General features: G+C 43.0%; 1 protein-coding gene across 1 annotated transcript; it reads left to right on the top strand.

The window, feature by feature from the left end:
• Window positions 1–1,787: 1,787 nt before the first annotated feature.
• Window positions 1,788–12,814, top strand: LOC308094269 (antigen WC1.1-like; the record flags this gene model as incomplete). Its single annotated transcript, XM_080440815.1, has 7 exons — window positions 1,788–1,841; window positions 1,948–2,032; window positions 4,458–4,490; window positions 4,566–4,865; window positions 11,831–12,154; window positions 12,246–12,439; window positions 12,800–12,814. The coding sequence occupies exons 1-7, from the start codon at window positions 1,818–1,820 to the stop codon at window positions 12,812–12,814; spliced, it is 975 nt and encodes a 324-aa protein (XP_080296941.1). The 5' UTR covers window positions 1,788–1,817.
• Window positions 12,815–22,454: the final 9,640 nt, after the last annotated feature.

Raw genomic sequence — 22,454 nt, 5'->3', positions numbered from 1 at the left:
TTCAATTTCATTTGCTTTTAAACCAGGTTTGCAAGTTTAGTTTAGTTTTTAATTTGTGAAAATGCTTAGTTTTAGTTTAGTATTTATTACTTTGAGGGTTAGTTTTAGTTGTTTATTGTAATATGGAATAGTCAGGGGTGAGACAAATCTCAGATTTGTTTCAACATAGTCAATCTACAAGCTCACAACGTGTCACATCGCAACACGTGAGCTTTCAGATTGGCTATTTTCAGTATGTGTGAAGAAATATATTGGCTATTGACAAAGACTAAGGACAATTTCTTTATTTAATTTCCAGTCAAGTAAAATGATTTGTAATTGTTTTATTGTAGTTTTAATCATGTAGTTAGTAGTAATACTAATAATACTAATAATAACCCTGGTATGAACTCTTCATCATATTGTAGGTCCACTTAAACAGTACTGTACAGTACTGTTACTGTATGTGTGATTAGTTGTGAATAATGACCCTGACACAGTGTCTCCCTGACAGATACTTGTACTGGTCAGACATAAGTGACAACAACCCCCACATAGAGAGGATGGGGATGGACGGCACCAACAGGAGAGTCATCGTGAAGGATAAGATCTCCAAGACCTACAGCCTGACGTTAGACTACATCAATGATCACATCTACTGGACCAACGAGGAGAAATACATTGAGTTTGCCAACCTGGATGGAACCAACAGACACACAGGTCTCTCTCTCACACACACACACACACACACACACACACGCACACACGTGCGCACACACACACACACGCACACGCACACGCACACGCACACGCACACGCACACACACACGCACGCGCACACACACACACACACACACACACACACACACACACACACACACACAGTAGCTAACCTTTGGCCTTCTTTTTTTCCATTTCATGTATTTAATAGTTAATCTGATTTAAATAGTTAGTGTACAAAAAGGCAAGGAAAGATTTGAGAGCATTGATTACTCTTGTATACTTTACAGATGCATTTTAACTCTTGTTATATTTATTATAATACTTTCTTTGTTCATTTTAGTCTGACTCTATTTGGTTTTGTGTTTCTGTAGTTGTGAGTCAGGACAACATCATGGCTATTACTCTGTTTGAGGATCACATCTACTGGACAGACATAGAGACCAGCTCCATCTACAGAGCCAACAAGACTCAGGGAACCAACAAGATCAGTCTCATCAGCAACCTGCAACCATTTGACATCCACATCTACCACCCCTATAGACAACCTGAGGGTCTGTACCACCTACAACACTCCCATTATTACTATTCATGCTGTTTTATGACTTTTATTTATTCTGTATTATTGTAACATTTAATCTGTTTTCAAAAGTGCTATTGTATATAAACAACCTGGCGTCCCTATTCTGACCATGTTATTCTAGGCAAGGTTAGTTTTCTTTACTTTATCATAGGCGGAAATATTTATTCTATTTACCCCCCCACCCCCACAATAATATAAATAAATAGTGACAACAGTAGATGCAAAAGCTCACAATGCATCGCGATGGGATGAGTTGTGAGCTTGTACATCAGCTATATTTACTATACAGGTGTTATTATTTTTTACTTTGACACATTCATGATCACAAAAGGTTTATAAAGCACTGTAGTAACATATAGGTGTGTGTTCTCATAGTCATTACATGTGTGCATGTTTTCTCCACCCTGCAGTGTCTGGTCATCCATGTCAGACCAACAATGGAGGCTGCAGTAACCTGTGTCTGCTCTCACCTGGAGGGGGCTACAAGTGTTCCTGTCCCACAGACTTCTACGTGACAGCAGACAACAAGCAGTGCATGTCCAGCTGCACTGCCAGCCAGGTGATTCACCTCAGCTTCACTTGTGTTACTCTGTATGACTTTATGTCTCATGTCTGGTTTTGATACATTACTGATTATGAACATAATCCTCTGTCTCCCCCTTCAGTTTGTTTGTCAGAATGACACGTGCATTCCATTCTCATGGAAATGTGACACAGTAGATGACTGTGGGGACGAACACGCTGACTGTCGTGAGTAGAGACTGAAACATTACCTCAGTAGTCATGCTTTATTATTACTGTTTACAGTGATTACAATGAATCCTTCTATGTATTCTAAAAACACTGATAAATGCTTTATCACAATAATAACAACACAGTATGAAGCATTTCATAATGAATTGAGTATGAGTATGAATGCATTATAATCTGCTTATAATACAGTATAATTAAAGCTATAAGCACAAATAACATATCATTTTATAGTGACACTTAAGGTGAAGTTTTATAATGGTAAATTTCGTCTTTATCGAAAGAACTTAAAGGGATATTTCACTTTAAAAAAAACTTTGGGTTATTTTATCATCTACTCAGGCTTTTGTGAGCCCCACAGACCGTTTTTAAGTTGCTTGATTCAGTATTTAGATATTTATATTCATTTTATCAGACACGCCCCCTTCATATACAAACCCATTATAACTTCAAACTCCATTGTTAGATTCATAAAAAATACCCATCCTTGGTTCTGGCGACTCACCCTGCCCTCCTAATACGCGAGGGGGCCGTGTTTTTTTGATAACTTTTTTCATAATTTTTTAATATTTTTTTTTTGGAAAACGAAAAAAGTTAAAAACAACAAAATAGTAAAACAAAATAAACTAAAAAATTAATCGAAAAAACACGGCCCCCTCGCGTAATAGGAGGGCAGGGTGAGTCACCAGAACCAAGAACGGGTATTTTTGATCAGTTAGGGGTTCAGTGTCTTGCACAAGGTCACTTCGACACTAACTCTGGGGGAGCCCGGGATCGAACAGGGAACCTTCCAACTCCAAAGCAGCCAATCTACCTCCTGAGCCACTGCCGCCCGCTCATAAGTACTGAACAGACTTTTTTTTATTTTGGCCAGTATCATAGTGTTATAATTCTCATGGTTATAATACATTATGATAATTGTAAAATTTGTAATAATCACTGTTATGAAGCATAATGTTAAGTCACTATAAGTGGTCAAGCTTTAAGTAAAGAAAACAATAACATTTAATCTACGCGAGAACAACACAAAACATTTCTTCCTACACCTCCAGGACTGTCATGACTTTACTTTGCTTTACTTGACTTTATTTTACACACACTTGCACGCGCACACGATTAATCCGATTAATCACAGATAAAAAATTAATGAATCATGATTATTCACCATTCGAACCATGTCCATAATATGCCATTTATTTCTGTTGTTGGAATGGAAAGATAAATGACAAACGGTGGATATATACATTTAACACACAGGATGTATGTATGTATGTATGTATGTATGTATGTATGTATGTATGTATGTATGTATGTATGTATGTATGTATGTATGTATGTATGTTTATTATAAGAAATCCACAGTGTGGGTATTAATATTGAAAAAGTATATACACCCTAATACAATGACAACATTTCATCGTCTCATTGCTATTCCTCTAAACAAGTAGTTCTCAACCAGTGGTCCGGGGAACACCAGTGGTCCTTGTGGGGGTTCCAGGTGGTCCCTAGCTAAATGATGGAGAGTTGGTACCCAAATGAACCCTTATAGATCTTTAACTCTTGAGAGTGTAAAATGAAACATACATTACTTACATTGTACACTCTCAAGAGTTAATTTATTGTTAAACATCTGCATTACTTGACTAAATAATTGTTATTTTGATCAACGTTTGCCTGTTATCTCTCCTAATGGTACCACATCAATACAGCATGGAAATGGAATTGTGGAAAAAAAAATTTAGTTGCTCCACTGTGCCCCCTATAGATCTGGTCAATGGAATTTTTCTATTGACAAACTTTTTTTCCTTCCGGTGGAATATTTTATTTTCTGGCCACAAAAAATATTTTAGACGTGAGGTGGGGATCTCTGAGTGTTCCCACTAAGGAAAGTAGGCTTTCAACTCCATAAAACTGTCTTTTTTTTGGTGAGTAGCGAAAGCCTATTTTTTATTATTACTAAAGACGAGAGGCTGCTGCGCAGCCTGCGCTACCGGGGGTGTGCGGGCAACGGCTCCAAAGTAACATAGCGTTAAGGAGAACAATGATCGCACCACGATCATTGTTCTCGTCACTCACCACTCTCGTCACTCACTCCCCGTCTGAAACGGTCCTAAAGAGAACTCCTTCTTCTAACGCTATGGACCAGAGCTAGGGACGGGCCATTCCGCGCATGCTTTAAATGCGTCAAATATTTTAACGCAATTACTAAAAAAAATAAAAATACTGCCGCGATAATTTTGACCGCATTAATACATGTATGGTTATTTATGTACCCATACATTTATGATAGAGGGAGAGAGAAAGCGAAAGAGAGAGTGAGAGACAGACAGACAGACAGACAGACAGACAGACAGACAGACAGACAGACAGACAGACAGACAGATATTTTACAGTGAGACTCATTTATTATTTTTTTTCTCCTCAGCTCTCCAAGTTAAACCAACTCACAACTCAACAGGTAAACACATTAAACGTGATTATGTATTGCATTCTTCAAGTTCTTGTAATGAAAGTGTTATTACTCTTTGTACAGAATCTGAAGATGTTAGGTTGGTGGGAGGAACCAGTACGTGTTCTGGTATACTGGAGATGAAACACCAGGGAGAGTGGAGACCAGTGTTGGCTTGGTTTGACTGGAACAGGATGTCATCATCTGTAGTGTGTAGACAGCTGGACTGTGGCTCTGCTGTTTCAACAGAATTTACTTCTAGTTCTACACGCAAACCTGGATGGATGATTCCATCTTCCTGTGTTGGCACTGAGTCTTCACTGGTGGAGTGTGGACCAGTAAAGTCTTATGATTCCACTCTCACACTGAAGGTCAACTGTTCAGGTAAAAAAATAAGAAAAAATGACATATAATAATGACATATAATAATGTAAAAGTTGTCTTATCATTTGCTGTATTTGATTTGCACAACAGAATATATATACATAATATATGCATAATGTATGCATAATATACTAGTTCTTTCCTGGGAAAGATGACAGATAGTTGTGCTGGTGAGGTAAGAAACCCTATGAGGGCTTATAAGAGAACCTCACCGTTTACATTACATATAATTTGAATTAATTCATATTTACAGTATGAGAGTATAAGAAAATAGTACAACAAAAATATAAAAGTACATACTGAGCTGAAAAGACAAAAAACTAAACAATGTACAAAGCAAAGACTACTCGTGTGAAATAAAACATAAAAATGAAAAGAGGTTTAGAATACCCATAACGTGACAATATTATGGATCATCTAATTACCCACTCGGGTATTCAATGTATTTATTAGGCTTATTTTGTAAGTAAAGCATCAACATGCTATTTAAAATGTACCATTCCTCTTCATGTGAAGTCCACAATTACATCATCCAGGGCAATTTACTGTGTGAAATCGGAATAAGCAGAGTAAGCATGAACTGTAGTCAATAAACACGGTAAATAATCACACACATGCAGAAAGAAACGTAGAGGGAACAGTGTAGTGCCTAAAATAAACTAGTAAGACCCAACAACATTTAAATGCTTGTAAGCTACTTGTAGTGACACATACAATATGATTGATTTTTGATTCTAAGATACCATCTATACAATTAACCTAGCATCTGTCTAAATGATATGCTATCTAAATATTGTTATTCGGGCTGTCAAAGTTAACTCACCGTTATGCAATTAATCGCATAATGTATTTATTTTAGCCAATTGGCCTATTCATAGTTTAGGACAGGTGTTAGGCTGGACCGGTGCTGAGAAGCCAAACGTGCCGGGGACCCAAAAGCAAAGACACAGAGACAGGAATAGGCGTAAAAGGAACTTTATTAAATAATAAACGTTACGGTGGGAGGTAAAGTCCTGGGGAGGTGAGAGGGTTTTTGGAATCCAGGGAGTGAGGAAGTGGAGCGCTGGTGGAGAGGGCGGAGGAGTGTGGATGGAGCTGGGAGACACTGGGTTTGAGGAGGAGGGAGCCTGGTACAAAAAGAGAACAAAGTTAGCATCAAACATACACAGTAGCTTTCTAGAGAACATTCAGGAACACTAGTAACAGCCAGCAGCACTAACCACAGTAGTTAATATTCAAGCATCGGGCGTCGGTTCTCAGCAGCTTATATTGGCCAGCTCCTGATGATGGTGATGTGGAGCAGCTGGGCTGATTGGGACCAGCCACACCTGAGCTGGCTGCTGGCTGAGGGAGACGCCCAGCCCTTGCCCTAATATGACGTGCAGGGGAGGGACCAGGAACGTGTGGCACAACAGTACCCCTCCCCTTACGGGAGGCACCGGACGACCGTCCTGGGACGCCTGGATTGTCCCGGTAGAAGTCGTCCAACAGGGAGGGGTCAGCAAAGTAGGACCTGGGCACCCAGCTACGGTCTTCAGGGCCGAAGCCCTCCCAGTCCACTAAGTACTGGAAACCTCTCCCCCGACGACGGACGGCGAGGAGCTTCCGGACTGTCCAAACAAGGTCACCACCAGCCAGGAGTCGAGGGGGCGGAGGAGCCGAAACCGGCGGAGACAAGGAGCTGGTGGCCACAGGCTTAAGCTGGGACACATGGAACACGGGATGAACCTTGAGAGCAGGAGGAAGATCCAGACGAACCGCAGTGGGGCTGATGATACGGTCCACAGTGTAGGGGCCGACAAACCGGGGATTCAACTTGCGGGTAGAAGTCTGGGAGGTCTGGAGGGGCAAGTCCCGGGCCAACAGCCAAACCTTCTGGCCAGGCTGGTAGACAGGGGCACGCACCCTCCGCCGGTTGGCACACCGCTGGGCACTCACGGAAGCACGGAGTAGCGCAGCCCGGGCAGCCTTCCAGATGCGTCGGCACCGGCGGAGGTGGGCCTTGGTGGACGGGACCGCCACCTCCAGCTCCTGTTGGGGAAACAGAGGAGGTTGGTAACCCAGCGAGCATTGAAAAGGCGACATACCGGTGGCGGAGCTCTCCATGGTGTTGAGGGAATACTCCACCCAAGCTAGGTACTTGGCCCAGGAAGAGGGGTTGCTGGAGGCCACGCAGCGAAGAGCCGCCTCGACTGCCTGGTTGGCACGCTCCGCCTGCCCATTGGACTGCGGATGGTACCCAGAGGAGAGGCTGGCCGTGGCCCCAATTCCCTTGCAAAAGGCCTGCCACACCTTGGAGATGAATTGGGGACCACGGTCGGACACGATGTCAGCAGGGATTCCGTGGAGGCGGACGACATGGAGGGTGAGGAGGTCCGCCGTTTCAGCAGCAGAAGGGAGCTTGGGGAGAGGAACAAAGTGGACTGCCTTAGAGAACCGGTCGACCACGGTCAGGATGGTGTCACAGCCCTGGGACACCGGGAGCCCAGTAACGAAGTCCATGGCTATGTGTGACCAAGGTCGACTCGGAATGGGGAGGGGTTGTAGGAGACCTGCCGGAGGGCGATGGGACGCCTTACTACGGGCACAGACGGTGCAGGCGGCTACAAACTCCCTGACATCCTTCTTAAGGGTGGGCCACCAGAACCTGTGGCCGATGAACCCCGCTGTCCGGCGCTCTCCGGGATGACAGGCAACACGACTGGAGTGACCCCACTCCAACACCTGTGGACGGACAGCATCAGGGACAAACTGCTTGTTCTGAGGACCATTGCCCGGGTCGGGCTGGGCCAGAAGGGCCTGTCTCACCACCGAGTCGATGGCCCAGGTGACAACACCTACCACCCGGGCAGGGGGAACGATGGTGTTGGAACTCTCCTGGATAGTGGGTTTATCGCCAGGGAACTGTCGGGATAGAGCGTCAGCCTTGATGTTCTTGGAGCCTGGGCGGTAGGTGAGAGTGTAATCGAACCGGCTGAAGAATAGGGCCCAGCGGGCCTGCCTGGAGTTAAGCCTCTTCGCCGTCCTCAAGTAGGTCAGATTCTTGTGGTCTGACCACACGATGAACGGCAGCTTCGCTCCCTCCAACCAGTGTCTCCACTCCCTCAGAGCGTCGTGGACTGCCAGCAACTCCTTGTTACCCACGTCGTAATTCCTCTCAGCGGAGTCGAAGGTCCTAGAGAAATAAGCGCACGGATGCACCCTCTGGTCCTCCTCAGACCGCTGGGAGAGGATGGCTCCGACGCCCGTATCTGAAGCATCCACTTCCACGATGAATTGCCTCTCCGGGTCAGGGTGGACGAGCACAGGAGCCGTAGAGAACAAGCCCTTGAGCTTGGAGAAGGCTGCCTCAGCTTCGGGGGTCCAGGAAAAGGGGCATGAGATGGAGGTAAGGGCATTGAGAGGGGCAGCAATCTGACTGAATCCCTTGATGAACCGGCGTACAAACCCGGCGAAACCCAGGAAACCTCTGAGCTGAGTCCGGTTAGCGGGACGCGGCCACTCCTCCACTGCCTTGACCTTGGCGGGATCAGCACGCATCTGTCCAGCCTCCACAACGTTTCCAAGGTATGTCACAGAGTCAGAGTGGAACTCACACTTTTCGGCTTTGACAAAGAGGCGGTTCTCCAACAGCCGCTGGAGAACTAGGCGGACATGCTGGTGGTGTTCCTCCAAGGACCTGGAGAAGATGAGGATGTCGTCCAGGTACACCACCACAAAGACGTTTAGCATGTCTCTTAGCACGTCGTTCACGAGGGCTTGGAAGACAGCCGGGGCATTGGAAAGGCCAAAGGGCACCACGAGGTACTCGAAATGGCCGAGATGGGTGTTGAAGGCCGTCTTCCATTCGTCGCCCTCCCTGATCCGGACTAGGTGGTAGGCGTTGCGGAGATCCAGCTTAGTGAACACCCGGGCATGAGTAAGTGGCTCAAAAGTGGAACTAATCAGGGGAAGTGGATACCTATTCTTCACCGTGATGTCATTAAGACCACGATAGTCGATACAAGGCCTCAGGCCGCCATCCTTCTTAGCCACAAAAAAGAAGCCTGCCCCAAGGGGAGAAGACGATGGTCTTATTATGCCTGAGAGCAGGGACTCTGCAATATAATTGCGCATCGCCTCCTTCTCCGGAAGGGAGATGTTGTAGAGACGCCCCTTAGGATGGGACGCCCCAGGAAGGAGGTCGATGGCACAATCATAAGGCCGGTGAGGGGGAAGTGAAAGGGCTTTATCCTTACTAAACACCGGGGCCAGGTCAAGATAGACAGCGGGAACACCAGTGACATCAGGGGGAGAGGACATGGGCCTGGGACCACTGGGAGGAGACAGGGCGGAGCGCAGACAGGCCGCATGGCATGCTGTGCTCCAACCCAGGATCCGGCCAGAGGCCCAAGAGATGTGAGGTTCATGCCTCTCCAACCAAGGTCTACCTAACACCAGAGGCGCAGTGGGGGCGTGCAGAACAAAAAAGCGTATGGACTCAGAGTGATTACCCGAAAGAGTGAGCGTGAGAGGTTCAGTGGAAAAGGAAATAGTACCCAAGGAGTGCCCGTCGATAGCCCGGGGAGACAGAGTGCGATCTAAGGGAACTAAAGGGATGCCCGCCTGGCGAGCTAGGGAAATGTCCATAAGGCTCTCGTCCGCACCAGAGTCAATGAGGGCACTAACAGACAGTGTCTCTTTGTTCCAAGCCAGGGTAGCGGGGAAAAGACGATTGGGACTCTTGGGCTGAGGAAAGGTAGCTTTGCTCACCAGTATAGCCTCTACCGGCGAGTTGGGCATAGGGCGAAGAGAGGGGCTTTGTTGGGCTCGGTCCGCACGGCGTTCCTGAAGCCGAGTGTCCATCTTGAGGGACAAGGAAATGAGCTCATTAAGGGTCTTCGGACAGTCACGGACAATGAGGTCTTTAACAGCATCACTCAGGCCCCTGCGATAGACACCAAGGAGGGCGTGGTCGTTCCAATTACTCTCAGCAGCAAGGATCCGGAACTCCAGCGTATACTGAGCCACTGAACGCGACCCCTGGTGGATAATCAGCAAGCGGCTGGCAGTGTTCTGCCCGTCTGCAGGGTGACCAAACACAGCCCGAAACTCACTCTTGAACTGTGAGTAGTTGGTGGCAAAAGATGGGTTGTTCTCTACCACTGCTATAGCCCAGCTGAGGGCCATGTCGACTAGGAGGGACATAATGAGAGCAATCCTGGACCCATCTGAGGAATATCTGGAGGGCTGATGGGTAAAGAGTAATTCGCATTGTGCCAAGAAGCCCCTGCTTTGCTCGAAATTACCATTAAACGGCCTAGGGGTGACCAACCCAGGCTCAGACCGAGGCTGCTGTGGGGCGGGGAGGCCGAGGTTAGCAGGTACGTTGGAAGAACTGGAACCAGAGTCGAGAACGGGAGTTTGATTTTCTCTGACAGAGCCTTGAGCAGTAAGGGCATCCAGGGACTGTTGTATGCCAGTCAAGGCTCCTGTAATGGCATTCACTTGGCTAGAAAGCGTTGCAACATTTCCAACAGTGGTTTGAGACGTATTCTCAAGAATTGAAATTTGGGTTTGGACAGTGGGGAAAACCGTACTCAATTCCTGCGGCAAACTAAAAAAATCTTCCATCTGGTTCTCTGCCTCTGGGAACCCGGCTTGGCTCATTTTGGCTTGAATATTCTGTTAGGCTGGACCGGTGCTGAGAAGCCAAACGTGCCGGGGACCCAAAAGCAAAGACACAGAGACAGGAATAGGCGTAAAAGGAACTTTATTAAATAATAAACGTTACGGTGGGAGGTAAAGTCCTGGGGAGGTGAGAGGGTTTTTGGAATCCAGGGAGTGAGGAAGTGGAGCGCTGGTGGAGAGGGCGGAGGAGTGTGGATGGAGCTGGGAGACACTGGGTTTGAGGAGGAGGGAGCCTGGTACAAAAAGAGAACAAAGTTAGCATCAAACATACACAGTAGCTTTCTAGAGAACATTCAGGAACACTAGTAACAGCCAGCAGCACTAACCACAGTAGTTAATATTCAAGCATCGGGCGTCGGTTCTCAGCAGCTTATATTGGCCAGCTCCTGATGATGGTGATGTGGAGCAGCTGGGCTGATTGGGACCAGCCACACCTGAGCTGGCTGCTGGCTGAGGGAGACGCCCAGCCCTTGCCCTAATATGACGTGCAGGGGAGGGACCAGGAACGTGTGGCACAACAACAGGCTCTCTATGTCAGTGAGCCTGTGTTGTGGATTTCCATGGTCATTGTAGATGTTACAGTAGCCTACCATTACACAACTCATTAGGCATTACATTTATTTATTTCACATTTATAGGGAGCTAAATGCTTTAAGTAGATTGGAATGGAACAATATGTGCAATACCCTGTGCTCAATTTATGTTTGTTTTATTTTGTAGAATCCTGTATGAGGTCCATCATTTAGTGTTAATGTAAAAATATATGTTAGAGAACCTTATAAGCATAAAGGTGGACACTACAGTACTCAGGTGGACACTACAGTACTCATATTACAAGTACATTTCGCAGATCATTATACCCATCTGCTGCAGCCTATTTTTATGCTAATGCAGTGCCATTTTATGGTTTATTTTGGCTTTTTAAGTGAATAAATAAACATCATTTTGCATATAGCAAGCATATTTTTTCCACTCCCATGTTAATAGGGGTATACAATAATTGCAAAATATACCTCCAAGGTACGTTAGAACAGATACAAAATTGGAGACTGATAGGAGAGCTTGTGAGCAGAGATGACAGAGCCAAGTGATTTGGTCTAGAGATAGAAAAGGAGAGGGCCAGGTACAGACCCAAATTCCTTATGTCTTTTTTATGAATCTATAATTACTTTTGGTTGTTTAAAATAATCTTTTCAATTATAATTATTCTCTCTCTCATGATATAATGCACAAGATTGGACAGATTTAATAAATTAATATTCTTCCAAATAATTTCTCTCTCTCTCTCTCTTCAGAGTCTGTGAGGTTGGTGAATGGGACTGGTTTGTGCTCAGGCAGAGTGGAGGTGAAGTCTAATGAGTCGTGGGTCTCAGTGTGTGATGGTGACTTTGACCTGCAGGATGCAGAGGTGGTCTGTAGGGAGCTTGGCTGTGGGGCTACTTCAGTCCTCCAGGGGGCGCTATATGGGGAAGTGAGCACTTTTGGTCCAAACACAATGTGGACCAAAGAGTTCCAGTGTGAAGGCAATGAGTCTGTTCTCCTGGACTGTGGAACCTCAAACTCAACTAGAAACAGCTCTTCACCTAACAAGACCGTTGGACTCACCTGCTCGTGGTCAGGTAAGGAGAAGCTACTCTTGGAATCATTTTTATTATAATAAAAGTACTATTACTCTTTAAATTGAATGTTTACTCTTTTGACTCTTTACAGTGGTTGATGATGTCAGGTTGATAGGAGGAACCAGTAACTGTACTGGTATACTGGAGATGAAACACCAGGGAGAGTGGAGACCAGTGGATGGTGGGTTTCACTGGAACCTGAAGTCATCATCTGTAGTGTGTAGACAGTTGGACTGTGGCTCTGCTGTTTCAACAGAAAGGAGTTCTGGTTTTACACATGAACCTGTATGGAGGATTACACCTTACTGTGTTGGGTCTGAGTCTTCACTGAGTGACTGTGTCATAATGGAGACTTCTCATACCACACGGAAAGGTTTGATTACAGGCAAGCCCACAGTGATCTGTTCAGGTAACACAATGATAGCAGTCTTTACAGTCTCTCATTTCATCTGTTATTGGCTATTGGGGAAAATCTGATGATGATAATTATGTTGATGATGAATAGCTGTATGAATAGTTGTTTCTTTGTTCCTCTATTCTTCATTTATTTATGCTGTGTGTTTTGATTTATTGATTATATATTTCCATTGTGTATTTATTTTAGAAATGGTATATTGTTATTTTTCTTTCTATCTATGCGTTTAGGGTTTCAGTAAATGACTTTTGATTAATTGATTCAATACTTTATTAAGAGTTTGCAAAAAGTACAAAGGTAAAGTTATACAATAATCTTAAAAGGACAACACAAAAAACCCTGAGGGCTTGTTTCCATTGTGGTCCTAAAATTGCCTCTGATGTGTTAAGATTTAATTTGCATCCATTATGCATTTTCTCTTGTGGATTGATAAAATAATCTTATAATATCTCTCTCTCTCTCTCTCTCTCTCTCTCTCTCTCTCTCTCTCTCTCTCTCTCTCTCTCTCTCTCTCTCTCTCTCTCTCTCTCTCTCGCTTCAGCGTCTTTGTCTGTGAGGTTGCTGAATGGGACTAGTGTGTGTTCAGGCAGAGTGGAAGTGAAGTCTAATGAGTCGTGGGTCTCAGTGTGTGAAGGTGACTTTGACCACCAGGATGCAGAGGTGGTCTGTAGGGAGCTTGGTTGTGGGGCTCCTTCAGTCATCCAGAGGGCACTCTATGGAGAAGTGAAGGCTCCAATGTGGACCGAAGAGTTCAGGTGTGAAGGTAATGAGTCTGCTCTCCTGGACTGTGATACCTCAAACTCAACTAGAAACACCTGCTCACCTGACAAGACTGTTGGACTAACCTGCTCAGGTAAAAGACAAACTATACTTTTTTATTTGGATCATCATTTTATAATGACAGTAATAGTTTTTTTATTTACGTCTACTTTCTTGTCTCTACAGAGTCTGATTATGTCAGGTTGGTGGGAGGAACCAGTCACTGTACTGGTTTACTGGAGATGAAACACCAGGGAGAGTGGAGACCAGTGGATGGTTGGTCTGACTGGAACCTGCAGTCATCATCTGTAGTGTGTAGACAGCTGGACTGTGGCTCTGCTGTTTCAACAGAAAGGAGTTCTGGTGTTACACATAAACCTGTGTGGAGGATTATATCTGCCTGTGTTGGGTCTGAGTCTTCACTGAGGGACTGTGGAAGAAAGATGTCTGCTACTTCCTTGTACATACTGGAGGTGATCTGTTCAGGTAACAAACTACTACTTCAACTACAGTAATATTTACAGTGTCTGGCAAAACCACAGGAAACACTGGCCCTGATCAAATGAGCCATGGGAGCCATTACTTGCTGTGTGTCAAAAAAACACTTCTGGTTTATTATTAAGCTACATGTTATGTAGGGCACTATGCCCTACTATTATATTTAATGTGTAATACACTGTAACACTTGCCCACAACACATGATATCTCTGGTCTTGATTTAAATATTTTATGTCTTTGTCATCAGCCAAATTGTATGACTTAAAATGTATATCTCTCTCTCTCTCTCTCTCTCTCTCTCTCTCTCTCTCTCTCTCTCTCTCTCTCTCTCTCTCTCTCTCTCTCTCTCTCTCTCTCTCTCTCCCCCCAGAGTCTGTGAGGTTGGTGAATGGGACCAGTATGTGTTCAGGTAGAGTGGAGGTGAAGTCTAATGAGTCGTGGGTCTCAGTGTATGAAGGTGACTTTGACCAGCAGGATGCAGAGGTGGTCTGTAGGCAGCTTGGCTGTGGGAATACTTCAGTCCTCCAGGGGGTGCTCTATGGAGAAGTGAACACTTCAATGTGGACCGAAGAGTTCCAGTGTGAAGGCAATGAGTCTGTTGTCCTGGACTGTGGAACCTCAAACTCAACTAGAAACATTAGCTCATCTGGCAAGACTGTTGAACTCAATTGCTCAGGTAAAAGACAAGCTAAAACTTTGGTTTGGATAGTTTTTTTCATAATATATATATATATATATATATATATATATATATATATATATATATATATATATATATATATATTTTTTTTTTACTGTTTACTGTCTTCTCTCTGTACAGAGTCTGGTGATGTCAGGTTGGTGCGAGGAACCAGTAAGTGTATTGGTATACTGGAGATGAAACACCAGGGAGAGTGGAGACCAGTGGATGGTTGGTCTGACTGGAACCTGAAGTCATCATCTGTTGTGTGTAGACAGCTGGACTGTGGCTCTGCTGTTTCAAGAGAAAGGAGTTCTGGTTCTACACATGAATCTGTATGGTGGATTTCCTCTTCCTGTGTTGGGTCTGAGTCTTCACTGAGGGAGTGTGGAACAAAGATGTCTGGTAATTCCACTGCCAGACTGGAGGTTATCTGTTCAGGTAAAACAAGGACTTCAACAATGGCATGTTTACATTATCTGATCCGTCCGTCCGTGCAATGCAATCTGGTCGCCAGATAAATTGTTCGCACTGTACATTTCCGGAAATAGCAAAACACGTTTAAACTAGTTAAAACATAGCTCACTTCACATAAACTGTTTGAAGGTCTTAAGAATTACCAAGTACATGTCTGTGTTATTTGCAAATTCACTTCAGTTTTAGGATAAATTAGAAATTTGGAAGAACTTATTTCCTAAAGGTTCTGGGTTCGTTCCCTAGCACCACAACTCAGCATATGAGTAGCATGGCTTGGGAGATGATGGTAGTTGTTGCTGTAAATACTTGGAGCAAAAGGTAGATGTTGTTGTACGTGCTGATGGTAGGCATTGTGCTCCACCTCATCAATTCATCTCCCAGAGAATTTTTTTTCGCTTTTAAGTTCTCTGCTGATACATATTCTACAATTTGGCTGAAATTGGTAATACAATAGATTTTACTGTATTGCCTATTTCATTACAATTACCTCTGTCTTGTTACAGATCTGCTGTTTAAGCCAATCATCACCTCCATAAACTGGGCTTCTGAGAGCCAGCAGCAGGGGCTTCACGTGATGGAGGGTTCCAGCCTCAGCCTCAGCTGTTCCATCAAGCCACAGTACCAAGGAGGCTTCTTCCACCTCACCTTCACTGGATCCAACACAACACACACCTACACCCAGCCAGCTGTCAATGACTCTGCCGACTTCCTGTTTCCTGCAGTAGACATCACTGTATACAACATAACACACAATATCACTGTATACAACACAACACACAATCTCACTGTATACAACACAACACACAACCTTACTGTATACAACACAACACACAATCTCACTGTATACAACACAACACACAACCTTACTGTATACAACACAACACACAACCTTACTGTATACAACACAACACACAACCTTACTGTATACAACACAACACACAACCTTACTGTATACAACACAACACACAACCTTACTGTATCCAACACAACACACAACATCACTGGATCCGACACAACACACAACCTTACTGTATACAACACAACACACAACCTTACTGTATCCAACACAACACACAACATCACTGGATCCGGCACAACACAAAATCACACGCAGACAGCTGTCAATCAATCTGCCACCTTCCTGTTTCCTTCAGCAAACCACACCCACCATGGGAATTACAGCTGTGTTTATCACATCTACGTTTTTTCTCATCACTTCTCCTCTAAGAGCGAGGTCCTCTCCCTTACTGTCACAGGTAATCTGGATTGTGGTCTTTTCAAGTCACAATATGAAACTCAATCAAGCAAATTAATTATGACATAAATTCAGGAAACTCCATGAAATATAACTTTTTAATTAGAGATGTTCTTTAAAACATTCACTGCCACGTATTAATTAATTAATTCTTCTTTAAATAACGTAGATCTGCGTCAATGGCAGGGAATGTGTTAAGTGATGTTTGATGTTCTCACATATTTAACATATTTATCTCACAGCTTCTCATCTGACATCTAACATCCTCAAATGTTACAGATAAGCCAATCATCACCTTTGTACCCTCCATAAACGGGGGTTCTGAGAGCCAGCAGCAGGGGTTTCAGGTGATGGAGGGTTCCAGCTTCACCATCAGCTGCTCCATCCAGCCACAGTACCCAGGAGGCATCTTCCAACTCACCTTCACTGGATCCAACACAACACACAACATCACTGGATACAACACAACACAAAACCACACCCAGACAGCTGTCAATCACTCTGCCACCTTCCTGTTTACTACAGCAAACCACACCCACCAGGGAAATTACAGCTGTGTTTATCACATCTACGTTTTTTCTCATCACTTCTCCTCTAAGAGCGAGGTCCTCTCTCTCACTGTCACAGGTAACAATTATGGTCTTTTCAAGTCACAATATGACACTCAATCAAGCATACTTAAACATGACATGAATTCAGAAATATTAAGCAAATTCCATGTAATATACCTTTTTAATTAGAGCTGTTCTTTACATTATGTTTGATGTTCTCATATTAACATTTCTCTCACAGCTTCTCATCTGACATCTAACATCCTCAAATGTACAGCCACAGTGCTGCTGCTTTTGATCCTGATAACTGGTGGCCTCTATCGTCTCTGGAAGGTAATTATACTAATTAGGCTTGGTTGAATGCTCGATTCTGATTGGTCAATCATCGGTCATTATTTCTGGATAATGACCGATGAGCTCAATAACGGACCGCTGTGTAATCAGAGATTCAGAACACCTGCTCATATCAACCTCCGCTGCTTGGTTTTATGCTTTATCCAACATGACAGCAATGTAAACAAACAAACAATGTAATTTACAACTAAACGTTGCTCTCAAGAATGTTTTTGAAAACATTTGAAGTGAGAAATAGACGATGCAATGACCGAAAAGTCATTCTATTTGATCCTCTACACTTCCTTGTTTATCGTGGCGCAACAACGGGGGAATACCAAAACACTCGCCCCAAAACCCAGTCGCCCTGGGGCAAATACGACGGTATTACAGCCAAATCCAGCGGTATATAGAATGGGGGTGAGTGTGTTTTGGGGTGAGTCTTCCCGTTACCTTATGGAATACTGTCATTTGTTTTCCGAGGCGAACTTGTCCGCCCAGCCCAATACTTATGGAATGCTTTCATTACCGTAAGCAAGGAAATACTTCGTTTTGTTGTTACTAAGTAGCCGTGTAATAAGCGGGATAATTTATGGGGAGGTAGTCATTATTGAAATTTAAAGCCCTTCAGGGTGATAATGCAACTCGGCTCTGCCTCGGTGCATTATCACCCTGTCAGGCTTTAAATTTCAATAATGACTACCTCCCCATACATTATCCCTTGCTTATTCAACATAAGACTGCAATGTAATTTTGCTGTTTTTATTTATCAAAGAGAGCCACGTCTAATCCAGTTAATTAAAGCTGGTCACTGCTGTCATCCAGGTCATCAGAAGGCGTCGTGCAGGAGCGCAGAACATTGACCTGGTTTACTATAATGTAATACAGGAACACGTTGAGATAGTTTATTATAATGTTGCTCGTTCTGATGCTGAAGCTGGACCCAGTGAAGAGACAGAATACCACCAGTATGAGGAGGTGGATCAACAAGGAGGCGCTGAAGCTGGACCCAGTGAAGAGACAGAATACCACCTGTATGAGGAGGTGGATGTACAAGGAGGTGCTGAAGCGGCAGGACGAGGCAGGAGACCACCTGTTTATGAGGTGGATCTCTAAAGGACCTGCTCAGTGTGACAAGTGTCAAAAGACCCTTCGCACTACTTGTCTCTCAACGTTCTGAATTTTGAGCATTGATACTGTCTGCGTTGTCACAGAACGTGAACAAGTGGATGCAGTCTCACTGATCTTCCCAACCAATCAGAGAATGCAACATTTTATTAAGCATCTGAAACATTTTCCTTTTTTTCAGAGGTACGTGGCCAAGGTCATTTACGACACATTCTTTGTTGTTTGTTTGTTCATGTCACATCCATCACATAACTGTCCATCACCTCAGTCTAAAGGTCAATGTACTAGAAACATCAACAGAGGTTTGGAAGAGGCTGAAGAAGTCTTCAGTGAAAACATTCATGAGGATACAAGTCAGAACAATGACACCTACAGAGAACAAGAGACCACAGATCATCACTGATCTGTGTTTGAAGATCAGATCAGATTAGACCATGTCTGTGTCCAACATCATTATGTTTCATCAAGTTATTAGAACTATAAGTAATTAGTATTATTTAAGTTCATTTTTATTTGTATACAAATGAAAACTATTTTCTTCATTGATTTAAAGTTAATAAACACAGTGAATTGTTGTATTTACGTTACTTTTTATAGTAAAGCTGCACTATGTAACTTTCCTCTTCTACCCCGGATTTGAACACGGTTTCCTGCGCAAGTGCTGATATTTTTTACCATTGAGCTAATAGAGCCTGCCTGCTTGCTCAGGGGATAAATTGAATCTTGACCATCAGGTCAAAATCTGTGTCAATTATTTGGGGGCCCACTTGTAATATCCTCACGGCCCACCAGTGGGCCCAGGCCCACAGGTTGGGACTCACTGCAATAAATAGAGCTATTGATCCTAGTGTGTCCACCCTCATTACTGTGTATCAATTCATTATAACTATCAGTAATAAGTGATCAATAGATGGATGTATCAATCCTACTGTAAACAATCCAGGCCTATGCAGCACATGTGTCATATTTAATGAGTCATTCAGGTCATAGATTGTCACAGTGAATCATTAGAGTCTGAGATAGAGAACTATTGATCTCTGTATGGATCTGGTTGGGTTGTAATGCTTGTTTCTCTTATTGGCACAATAGAATTAGGAGTTTTGTTAAAATATATGGTTGAATATAGATGTTAAATATGTTGAATATAGAATGTTGCTATTCCCTTCTTACTTGTATATGCTTATGCTAATTCTGTTGAGCACCAAGTCTGAGGATCTGCTAATAATAAGGTAGCATTATCATTTTATTGTCAACTACAGTCATAATTTTGCCTGACTTTTTACAAATCAGTGGCATTTTTTGTTGTTGTTGTCCATATTATTTTAAACAAGCTTGTTATTAGCAGTAAACCTTAGTGTATATAGCAATATAGATGTGTTTTTTTAGATGATGTATTATCTCTTAGTTTAGTGTATATAACTTTTTCTTCTTATTTCCATGTTATTACTTATTATCTCTCTTGTTCTATGCACTATATACTATGGATGAGCCTATAGGATCACATGGACCTGAATGCCTCTTAACGACTGTAATGCTCACTTTTGATTTGACATTTAACAGCAGTGGTAACCACTCACATGCATACTTTAATTATGTTATGTTATGTTTGATTTTTAATCTTTGTTATCTTGTGAAAAAAATAACCTCAATTAAGAATAAACTATTGAGTAAAATGAAGTGTTTCCATCTCCTACATGTGTTGTGTGTAGTACAGGGAGATGTCATTGATTACCCTGAACTAGGGGTGTCACGATACGCCTAATCCACGATTCGATTCGGCTTTCGATTTTAAGCTCACGATTCAATTCGATACTCGAATTAAAATTTAAGGCTATCATCTCTTGATTTGTAAAGAAAAATACTTGCTTCTCAATAAATTCATTTCATTTTTTAATAAGAATTATACATTACAAATGAAAATCTAGAATAATACAATGTTTAACATATTAATAATATAAACTTTTTTTATCAACTGTCATGGACATTTTCAGATCCTTCTTTAAACACGCCAGAAGAGAGGAAGAAAAATAAAACAGAACACTTTGACCACAAATGGCAGAAATCAATCAAAATCCACCCCCCAAGATTTTAAATAATGCCAAAAATGGACCATACAAGAATAGATTCATTACAGCTCAGAATGAGTACACAACACAACTATAGAATATTTATTACAATACAACTGTTAATGTCACAGCATGTCTCATGAGAAGATCAGAACCCCACAAAATGTATTCTACCTTACAACTCAAACTCAGACCAAAATATGTTGTACAATTATATGACATCACCAAAAGGGGTGGGTTTGAGATAGGGTGGTGGGTGATATCATATCTACTGATGAGACATGCTGTGACACTAACACATCATTGTACAGCATATTTATAGTTTGAGTTGTAACATAGAATCATCCAATTGTGTGAGGGTGTGGGGGGGTGTTGAGTTATACCAAATTGTGTACTCATTCTGAGCTGTAATGAATCTATTCTAGAATTGTCCATTTTGGGCATTATTTGAAATTTGGGGGACGGGGAAGCATTTTGAGTATTTATGTATGAAAGCAGAATGTACCATGCGTAATGTTTAATTGTGCCAATCATTCAATTTGAAGTGGTGTGGGGGGGTCACTTTCTGTTTTCTCAGTTAATAATACAGTAGAAGCATAATGAAGAATATTTAATTCATTAGAGCGAGCGGCTGTGTGTGTGTGTGTGTGTGGGGGGGGGGGGGCACACTGACAGACAGATCACGCTGGCTCCACGCAGCCTGCAATACTCCTCCCTTTAGTTTTGCCCCATAAACTTAACGAAACTTAACTTAAAAAGTAAATAAAGGAACAGTGAAAAGTTAATTAAGGAAACATTGTTTACTCTGTCACTACAACATGGAACAGATGCTTCTTAAAAAGCCAGTCAAAGATGGGTAACAGCACACACACCTGTCACCCCACAAGTACTGTCGATTCGCCAACCTCGACCACAAGTGAGAAACTCAAGACGGTAAAACAGCCGTGTAGAAAACTCTGCTAATACCAGCAGCAGTTTTTACAATATGAATTCATTCACCTGCTGTTATGAACTGGATCAGCACCAATGTATACTGTGCTCTGAGATTCTCACACACAAAAGCTTAACACAAATTAAAATAAAGAGCTATTTCCAAACCAAACGTCCACATCACACTGATACACCAGTTGATGATTTATTATTTTTTCCTTTCTTATTTGTATGTAAAGAGGCAGAACTGCAGGGACAACATGGCTGGGCTACTCAACCCGGGAGAGGGGAGGTGCTTATTTTCCTCTTGGATGCACACGTTCCCCGCTTGCAGACGTTTTCTTCAATAACATAGCATAAAACAAACACACATCACAGCCAATCAGAGTGAAGGATGAACTCTGTGTTGCCATATCCACCGTCAAGACAAAGCATGTCCAAGCATCTGATTAGCATAACGTGTCATTTAAACAGAGTTCTATTGTACCTGAGCTGAAGACCAAGCTGAACATCAGGATCACTATTGGATCCATATCGGTCTGGAGCTGCCTGGACGTCTGCAGGGCTGTGCTGCTGTGATCCACACTTTAGTCTTCACTGAACAAGTCTTAATGTCTCCTAGTATTCACTGAACAAGTCTTAATGTCTCCTAGTATTCACTGAACAAGTCTTAATGTCTCCTAGTATTCACTGAACTAGTCTTAATGTCTCCTAGTCTTCACTGAATAAGCCTTAATGTCTCCTATATTTACTGAACAAGTCTTAATGTCTCCTAGTCTTCACTGAATAAGCCTTAATGTCTCTTATTCTTAAATGAACAAGTCTTAATCTTAATGTCTTCTAGTCTTCACTGAACAAGACTTAATGTCTCCTATATTTACTGAACAAGTCTTAATGTCTCCTATAGTCTTCACTGAACAAGTCTTAATGTCTCCTAATGTCTCCTATAGTCTTCACTGAACAAGTCTTAGGGCGGTTTCTCACTGGATCCGTTTTCATTGAAAACGTTTCCCAATTCGAATGCTGGCCTCAGTGGCCTGCATTCACATTGGGCATAGATCCTATCGCACCACAGAACACATGCATATACACCCCCGATCCTACAGGTGGCGGCATGCACATAGTGTTTCCCCTGTGGACACAGACGTCATCAATATGCGACAATGTTTGTGCTGGACTCGCACAAATATGCATTTAAATATGTTGAAA

This window comes from Gymnoscopelus braueri, assembly GCF_963280865.1.
Source record: "Gymnoscopelus braueri genome assembly, chromosome: 2".
NCBI classification, from domain to species: domain Eukaryota; kingdom Metazoa; phylum Chordata; class Actinopteri; order Myctophiformes; family Myctophidae; genus Gymnoscopelus; species Gymnoscopelus braueri.
Note: the sequence above shows the minus strand (reverse complement) of the source record. Positions and strands in the feature narration are given on the sequence as shown.